Below are 9,212 nucleotides of genomic sequence, written 5' to 3' on the forward strand. Positions count from 1 at the left end.
CAGTGTCTTCACTTGAAAGTGAAGAAACCAGGAGGAAAGGGGAGGTGGACAGAGTTGGAGGGCAGGATGGAGACCAGGCCTGAGTGCCCTCCCCTGCCACCGCCCAGTCCTGGACCAAGGGGCGTGGCTTTGGGGCGTGGCCTGCGGGGGCCCTTATTGGCTGCCCCGAGGTTCCTCCGGAGAATAAAAGCCTGGAGCTCAGAGTCCTGCCAACCTTCTACTCTCCCAGGACACAGACACAATCTACATCTCTCGCTGCTCTGTCCAGCTCCTTCTGTGCCAGGTACGTGGCCCCTCAGCCGTACCCCAGGACTGACAGCTAGGGACAGCCAGGGACAGCCAGAGAGAGGTACCCAGGGAAGGGGTGAGGGGCTGGGGCACATTCAGTTCAGTTCTCCGTGTTCTGATCCGTAAAATGGGACGATGGTAGGACCCTCCAGCTCAGGATGTCAGAAGGGTGAGATGTGACAGGCTGTGTTTACTGAGTGCTCGCATGAGCTAAATGACAAGGGAGGGACTTCTGCCCTGGAGCTCGGGCTCCACACCATTTGCCAAGACCCTACCCCCCCCCCATCTACCTTACACCTTTTCCTCTCCTGACTCTTACCATCTATGGAGCCGGGTGGGACTGGCCTCTGGGTGGGAATCAGTACGGAGACGGCGTACCCTGTCCATTTCTCCAAAGGTCCCCAATGTTGCAGCCTGGGGCAGGGACCAGGTGGCACACCCCAAAGCCACCTGGAAGGGGTCTGCATGGTGGGACCCACCCACTAACCAGAGACTGCATCAGGTGAGCCTTTTAGGTCCAGAGGAGACCTGGTGTATTAGGATGGGACCTAGCTAGGAGCTGAAGAAGGATAAAGCAAAGAAATTTGGAGGTATCCTTGTTTGGCATGCCCTTCTTCCCTATCATTCAGTAAGTCTACCAGAAAGAGGCGCCTAGTGGGCTTGTCTGTAATCTGAGCACTTGGCAGCAGGAGACTCACAATGACTTTGAGTCTATCTCTCTTGAGACTGAGGCAAGAGGATCACAATAAGTTTGAGTCTCATACCCACACAGGAGCACACACACATACACAAATGTACACACGCATGCACACGTGAGTGCTTATATATGTAGGTGCTCCCAAGAGTCACCATCTGCCTAGGCTTGATCCTACTTGTCTCTGGATCTCTCTTAGGGCCTCTCATAGGGTTGCAAGGTGACAGTGGCTGAGCCAGTGTTAACCCAAATGCTTCCTCACTGTCGTGACTACCAAAGGGACCTTGTGGTGCCATTAGCCAAACCTGAACTTGTCATGTAGCCTTGAGAGGATTCCTCTCTGTGTGGGAACTGTGTGATGAAGGTGAACCAGGGGTCTGTGTTGTCTCTCTGGTCCCCACGCCAGGAAAAAAAAAAAATCTGTTTATAAAAAACTAAGAGCTACCAGGTGGTGGTGGTTTACACCTTTAATCCCAGTACTCAGGAGGTAGAGACAGGTGAATATCTGAGTTCAAGGGCAGCCTGGTCTACAGAGCAAGTTCCAGGATGGTCAGGGCTACACAGAAAGAAACCCTATCTCAAAAAAGAAAGAAAGAGAGAGAAAGGTAGGGAGGGAGAGGGGAGAAAGGAAGAAGGAAGGAGGGAAGGAAGGAAAAATATGAGAAGCATTGAGAACCTTTCACAGCTTGCTGCTGGAGTCTCAAGTCTTTGTTTTTGTTTTGAGATAGGGTCTAGTAGCCAAGGATGACCTTGAATGACTGATGTTCTTGCCTCCACCTCCCAAGTGCCAGGACACAGACCTGCACCAGATCAAAGGCTCATTTGAAAAAACAAATGTGTGTCCAACACCAGGCATGGCGGGGTACACCTGTGATCCCAGCAAAGGGAGACTGAGCACTTATATACGTAGATGCTCCCAAGAGTTACCATCTGCCTAGGATGAGAGTCAAAAGTTCAAAGCTAGCCTAATAAGAACATACTGTTTGTTTGTTTATTTTTAGCATATGTGGAACTGGGAGGTGGCTCAGTCCATAAAAGGGTTTCCTAGGAAAGCCCTTCCTATTAGGTCTTGTGTCCATATCCCCAGAACTCACATCAAAAATGCCAAGCGCAGCAAAAAAATACCTACAATCCCAGCACTAGAGAACAAGAGACAGAAGGATCTCTGGGGCTTACTGGCCAGCCAGTCTAACTGAATCAGTGAGCTCCAGGCTCAGTGAGAGACCCTGCCTCAAAAAATATGCTGGAGGGCAACTGATATTGCCCTCTGCACACATATGTGTATGCATGCAAGTACACACACACTCACTCACACACACACACAGTGTGTTTAAACAAGTAATATACAATAGGGCAAAAATGCTGAGCATAAGCCGGGCGGTGGTGGCACACACCTTTAATCCCAGCACTTGGGAGGCAGAGGCAGGCGGATCTCTGTGAGTTCGAGACCAGCCTGGTCTACAAGAGCTAGTTCCAGGACAGACTCCAAAACCACAGAGAAACCCTGTCTCGAAAAAAACCAAAAAAAAAAAAAAATGCTGAGCATGGACGGGTGCTGTGGACCTGAGGGCCACTCTCCACAGGGATCCCACTTGGCCCATTTCTTTCATGTTTGTTGACATGCTCTGAGCTCATGGAAACAAATGGACTGAGGCTGGTTCCTGGTGACTTTGCAGAAACAGACTTGCTGCATCCACACCCCCATCTTGTGACTCATTCTGAACCACCTTGTGCAAGATCTTTCCCCTAAACTTGCCCATGACTACAGCCTAAGGATGTTTGTGCAAGACCCTTCTCTTACAGTCTAAGGAAGTTTCTGAACCCATGACCTTCCAACTCTGGGCGGAGAGGGGGCCCAGCTGAGATTTTATTCTGTGCCCTTCCCTTCTCATTGTGGGTGTGAAGGAGGGATCGGAGAGCTCAGGAGAGCAGCTGTCTTGATCTTTTGTATCTCCTTCCTGCCTCCCAGCCATGGCAGTCCAGGAGCCCCTCCATGTGAAGACCCCGCTGCGTGACAGCATGGCCCTGTCCAAAGTGGCTGGCACCAGTGTGTACCTAAAGATGGACAGTTCCCAGCCCTCGGGCTCCTTCAAGATCCGAGGCATTGGACACCTCTGCAAGACGGTACAGGGCATGGTGGTATCCTGGCAGAAAGGGCACTTCCTCCTACCTGACAGTTCTAGAGCCCGGTGTGCAGACGTGCACCCAAGATTTTAGCACCCAGGGAATTGAGGCAAAAGGGTGAAAAGTGAGTAGCATCTTAGGCTGCATAAAAGACCCCGTCTCTAATAATAATAATAACAAAATAATAATAATTAATAATGATAATAATCTTAAGGGCTGGAATTCTGATGGCTCAGCAATTAAGAGCATTGGTTGCTCTTGCAGAGAACCTCAGTTCCCAGTATCCACACGGCGGCTCACAAATCCAGAGGACTTGATACCCTCTCTGGTCTCCAAGAACAACTACACTCACGTGCACATAAACAGAAATGAATAACTATTGGGCGGGAGAGTTAGCTAAGCAGTTAGGAACACTTGGGTCTCACTCTCAGCATCTGAGTTGTTGGCTCACCTGTAACTCCAGCTTCGGGTCATCTGGTGCTCTCTTCTGCCCCCTGCAGGTAACACATGCACACACACATAAATAAATAAAATAAATCTTAAATAAAAAAACACAATCTTTCTAAAAAGAAAATAATTTTAGTGTAGGGTGCACATATCAGGGTTCCCTCTGGCAATGGGGTGCCAGCCCACGAGAATACCTCAAGACACCTTCTCCCTTGCCCCAGCCAGTCTCCTTGGGAAGACAGGCCCAAGGGAGGGTAGTTCAGACACCAAGAGGAGGAAAGTGAGTCCCAGTGAGAGGGACGAGCCTAGGTAGGGACAGAGAGGAAGCCTGACCCCTCCTCTTGTCTCCACAGAGGGCAGCACAAGGCTATAGACATTTTGTCTGCTCTTCAGGTAAGTGGCCAGGAGGCTTTCTCTCCCTTTCTGTCCTGGACAGTGTGTCCTGAGGCCAGGTGCATCACCTCTCTGGACCCTGGTCTCTGCAGCAATAAACCCACTCAAAGAAGTCCAGAGGCCACCTAGGAGGAGAGGGGAGTCCAGAGCCTGACAGGAAAGGGACGATGAGTCCCACCTGGGGTCCCAGACACACCCCTTCCATTGCTACCCTGACAGCGGGCAATGCAGGCATGGCAACGGCCTATGCTGCCAGAAGGCTGGGCATCCCGGCCACTATCATTGTTCCTAGCACCACACCCACCCTCACCATTGAGCGGCTCAAGAATGAAGGTGCCACAGTTGAAGTCGTGGGAGAGGTGAGTGCAGACTGGCAGGGGGCAGGACTGAGAGGGCTCCTGACGCTGGACAGAGCCCCCATCATTGCATTCTCTTCCCGCAGATGTTGGATGAGGCCATCCAGCTGGCCAAGGCTCTAGAAAAGAACAACCCGGGCTGGGTGTACATACATCCCTTTGATGACCCTCTCATCTGGTAAGGTGGGGCCACCCCTCTCCTTACTGCACCTATCTGTCTTAATGCGTAATCCCTCCTGGCTCTCCATGTTGCACACCCAATGTATACAGGAAAGAATAGACAAACATCCAGATGCACACATCAGCAATGGGGAGGGGTGTCCCCAGATAGAGATTTGGGGAGATCATCTCATCTGGGGGTGACTAGGAACAAATGAGGTGGGGATGCACTGATGAAGCGCTAGCATCTGCCATGGGCAACTGAACCTCGGGCCGTGGGGACCCTGAGAGTCTGTGGGGAATGAGCATCCAGGGACTGTACCCACTGATGGGTAGGAAGTGGGGGTTTAGTCCACCTACTCCCGCAGCCCTCCTCTCTCTTGGGGGGATGTCACTTACAAGGAGTTCAGTGAGGCTATGGCTGGGTGGGGAGAGGGCAGGGACCAGTTCCGAAGGCCACCATTGCCTGGGATGGAAGCAAATACAGACCTCATCTGGCATCTTCAACCACCCGTTGTGTCTTAGGAAGCCCAGCCCTGACCTGCCACCCTTCTCCTGCCCAGGGAAGGCCACACTTCCATCATCAAGGAACTGAAGGAGACGCTGAGTGCCAAGCCTGGGGCCATTGTGCTCTCCGTTGGCGGCGGGGGCCTGCTGTGTGGAGTTGTCCAGGGGCTGCAAGAGGTGGGCTGGGAGGATGTGCCTGTCATCGCCATGGAGACCTTCGGTGCCCACAGCTTCCATGCTGCCATCAAGGAAGGGAAGCTGGTCACCCTGCCCAAGATAACCAGGTGAGTCCAGGCACCTACCTCCCTGTTGTGCATGCAGTGAAAATGAGGCTTTGGCCATTTTCCCTAAGTTACCCAGGCACATGCATGGTACACCTGGGCCTTGAACACGAGTCTCTGTGTGGATAATGGCAGGCAATGCCGTACACTTCTTGAGATCCTCATGCCTCACTGCTTTGCTGGACACTTATCTGGCCTCCAAAATATGCAAGACCCTGGCTGATCCTGGACACAGGGTGGGAAATAAAACACCCTCTTGCCCACAAGAATTTATAACCAAACCCCAAATTTGAAGCTTAAACAAAATTGAACTTTGTTTCTCCCTAGTTAAAAAAGAAAAAGAAAAAAGCCTATTAGAGACAGCTCCTTGAAGCTGTGGGCCAAGTTCCTTGAGTCTGCTGCACCACCACGCTGAGTGTGCTGACCTAGGGCCCAAAGTGGCTGCCTTTGTGCCAACCAGCACAGCCACACTCCGTCTGAAAACAGGAAGTGAGGGCAGAAGGATGCACCTAAATTTTTTTTGTTTTTTTCAAGACAGGGTTTCTCTGTAGCTTTGGAGCCTGTCCTAGAACTAGCTCTTGTAGACCAGGCTGACCTCAAGCTCACAGAGATCCGCCCGCTTCTGCCTTCCAAGTGCTGGGATTAAAGGTGTGAGCCACCGCGCGGCAGACACACCCAAACTTTAAAGACAAAGTGGGGCTGCTCCTTGATTGACAGTAGGGTTACACCTCAGCAAACCCATGATTAGAGTTAAAATCGTCGCGTGAGTTAAACCTGGTCTACCTTATCTAAGCTGTTTGGCACATAGCACTCTCAGACCAACCCTCAGCAGTCAGAGCTGTCTATGTTTCCTCTATTGCCCACTGGGCAGAACTTAGTTGTACAGCCACACCTAGCTGCAAGGGAGGCTGGACACGGTTTGCACCAGACATCCTTGAGGGCTGTAGAAGAGACTTCTAGGGAGACAACACTTTCTGTCGGAGGGAGGGAAGGCTGAATCAGGTAAGGGATTCTTCCAGATTTCTGGGAATGACATCGCTGTTGGGACTGGCATCCTGCCATGAAGTATGGGTGCAGTAGGGGGCATTCAAGCAGCTATTTTAGCCCCTAAGTTAATGTGACCTTGGGGCATCCACTGCCTGCCCCACCTTTGTTCCTGATTCCCGTTCTATAAAACCGAGTCTGGGGACTAGAGAGATGACATAGAGGTTAAGAGCACTGGCTGCTCTTCCAGAGGTCCTGAGTTCAATTCCCAGCAACTACATGATGGCCCACAATCATCTGTAATAAGACCTGGTGCCCTCTTCTGGTCTGCAGGCAAACATGCAGGCAGAACACTGTACATAATAAATATTTTTTAAAACTGAGTTTGGGAAGTGTGTGGCACCTAATCCTTTAGTAAGGACTAGCTCTCCCTATGTCAGGATGGGAGGGGACTATTTGAAAACCTCAACTAAACCGAGGGACTAGGGATTCCCTCTGGAAGAGGAGGCCTTCATCTTGAGCTTGGCAGGTTGGGGCAAGAAGCAAGCAAACAAAGCAGGTCAAGGCTACAGGCTGGGGACAGGGCACATCGGAGTCAGGCCAGTGTGATGTTGGAGACCACTGTGCAGGCTCCCGAGTTGGGCAGGGGTTGCCCAATCCCACCCCTCACCTGCAGTTCCTGCCTCTTACGTGCATCCTTCTGCCGTCTCCCACTCCTCTCCCCACTCCCATCTCCCAGTGTTGCCAAGGCCTTGGGTGTGAACACTGTGGGGGCGCAGGCCCTGAAGCTGTTTTACGAACACCCCATTTTCTCTGAGGTCATCTCGGACTGGGAGGCTGTGTCCGCTATTGAGAAGTTTGTGGGTACGTACCGTGGGACCTTTCACCCTTCATTTTTCCCTCCTCGGCCTAGAATCCCTCGTGAGTGGAAGCTAAAGCTAGTCAGTGGTAAGAAGAAACACTGAAGTCACTCATCAGTGAGCCTGCATCTGCTTCCATCAGTTACTAGACGGATGCTCTCCATGACAATTAGGGTAGTCACCACTCTGGTGACATTAGATGGCCAGGTCAGGCACCCTCTCCACTACTGCTAGGAGTCTTAGCTGGGGTCATCCTGGTGGACTCCTGGGAGCCAAGCACTGGGCTGAGCTCCAGGAGTCCTGCTGGAGAGAAAGGCAGAGGGTTAAGGTCATGACAGGGGATCCCACAGAGCCCGTGGGAGCTCACTGACTCTGGACCAATAGCTAGGGAGTCTGCATGGGACCATCCTAGGCCTCTGCATGTGGCTGACAGCTGTGCAGCTTGGTCTGTGTGTAAGGCTCCTAGCAGTGGGGTCAGGACCTGAGCCTGGAACTTGAGTTGGCTTTTGGGTACCTATTCCCCATGCTGGGTTGCCTTGCCCTGCCTTGGTGCAGGGGGAGGAGCTTGGTCCTGCTTCAACTTGGTATGCCATGCTTTGTTGACTCCCATGAGAAGGCTACCACTTTCTGAATGGAGACAGGGAATGGTTGAGGGGGGAGGGTTAGAGGGAAGTGGAGGGGAGGGAGCAGGAAGAGAAGAGGGAGGGGAAACTATGGTCAGTATGTAAAATAAATGAAAAACATTTTAATAATTAAAAAAAAAGTGAGTCTGGTAACCAAGACAGCAGGGAAGACAACCAGCCTTTCAAATGTCCATCTTGAGCTTCCTGGTAGCCAGAGTCAGAAGGGCAAGCATTGAGATGAGTTGGATTCGGAAGTGGTCTATAATGGAACTCTCTTGGTTCAGCCTGGAACAAGATGGTCAAAAAGAACCTGGTGGTAGTGCAAGCCTTTAATACCAGTACTCGGGAGGGAGGCAAGGGTAGGTGGACCTCAGTGAGTTCAAAGCCAGCCTGGTCTACTGAGTGAGTTCCAAGACAGCTAAGGCTACAGGGAAACCCTGTCTCAAAGAGAGAAAAAAGGCAAAAAAGGATGAAAAATGGCACACTGTCAGCTACTAATAACCACAGCTTGCTGCCCCACACCTAGGCACCTGTGACTCCCCTCAGGTGCCTGAGAACTCTTAACACAGGCTGAAGAAACTGAGGCTGGATTCAGCCTGAGCAGTCCCTTCCCCACAGATGACGAGAAGATCCTAGTGGAACCCGCGTGCGGCGCAGCTCTGGCTGCAGTGTACAGTGGCGTGGTGTGCAGGCTGCAGGATGAGGGCCGGCTGCCAAGGCCGCTGGCTTCACTGGTGGTGGTCGTGTGTGGCGGCAGCAACATCAGCCTGGCCCAGCTGCAGGCTCTCAAGGCACAGCTCGGTCTGAACGGGCTGCCCAAGTGACCCCGCACCCCTAAGTAGTGTGGGCAGAGGATGCACCTGACAGTGGCCCCACCCTCCTTCACCCATGTTTATAATGTGCACTTTTTCATTGTAAATAAATAATATATATATTTATAAAGCAAAGACTTTAGAGTTTTGTTTGTTTTTGACATGCGGCCTACGTGCAGTGTAAGCCTCCTACTTCGGCCAGCCTCCAGAGTGCTGCTGTAACGGGCATTGGCGGGCACCCTGCCACAGCTGCCCTGGCCCCCAGAGGAACAATGCTCCCTACCCACGTACTAGTCACTTTGCCCCTACCCCAGGTCTCTATGATGAATGTGTAGGCCCCACTCTTACACCAGCCCACTGGGAGACCCAAGTGACTAGTACGTGGGTAGGGAGCATTGCTCCTCTGGGGGCCAGAGCAGCTGTGGCAGGGTGCCCGCCAATGCCCGTTACAGCAGCACTCTGTCTCAGAACCGAAAGGAAAGGGTGTGCGGTTCTGGCTGGGTGAGTAGGTGAGGATGGGTGCTGGGAGGGCGGGGGGCTTGCTCTGCAGTCAGACAGTGGTAAGTGGGCTGGCACAGGAGTGAAAGGACAGATGGATGGCGAGAACAATGGGCAGGGCGTGGTACAGGGCCCTGACCTTCACTGCTGCCTCACAAGACACAGCACGGCCATGGCCCCTCCTAC

At 52.3% G+C, this 9,212-nt stretch overlaps 1 protein-coding gene across 1 annotated transcript; it reads left to right on the forward strand.

Annotated features, from left to right (window-relative positions):
- The first annotated feature begins 203 nt into the window (after positions 1-203).
- Sds (serine dehydratase) lies at positions 204-8,658 on the forward strand. The gene is made up of 8 exons (XM_041649354.1): positions 204-283; positions 2,952-3,106; positions 3,907-3,946; positions 4,166-4,305; positions 4,389-4,480; positions 5,025-5,252; positions 6,973-7,097; positions 8,335-8,658. The coding sequence occupies exons 2-8, from the start codon at positions 2,954-2,956 to the stop codon at positions 8,538-8,540; spliced, it is 984 nt and encodes a 327-aa protein (XP_041505288.1). The 5' UTR covers positions 204-283; positions 2,952-2,953; the 3' UTR covers positions 8,541-8,658.
- The last annotated feature ends 554 nt before the right edge of the window (positions 8,659-9,212 follow it).

This window comes from Microtus oregoni, unplaced genomic scaffold, assembly GCF_018167655.1.
Source record: "Microtus oregoni isolate MIOR12 unplaced genomic scaffold, Mior012 000003F_ref0000135, whole genome shotgun sequence".
NCBI lineage: Eukaryota > Metazoa > Chordata > Mammalia > Rodentia > Cricetidae > Microtus > Microtus oregoni.

Coding starts and splice junctions, on each gene's coding strand:
- Sds (XM_041649354.1), top strand. CDS start 2,954: ATGGCAGTCCAGGAGCCCCTCCATGTGAAGACCCCGCTGCGTGACAGC. Junction 3,107..3,906: donor TTGGACACCTCTGCAAGACG/GTACAGGGCATG, acceptor TTGTCTCCACAG/AGGGCAGCACAAGGCTATAG. Junction 4,481..5,024: donor TTTGATGACCCTCTCATCTG/GTAAGGTGGGGC, acceptor TCTCCTGCCCAG/GGAAGGCCACACTTCCATCA.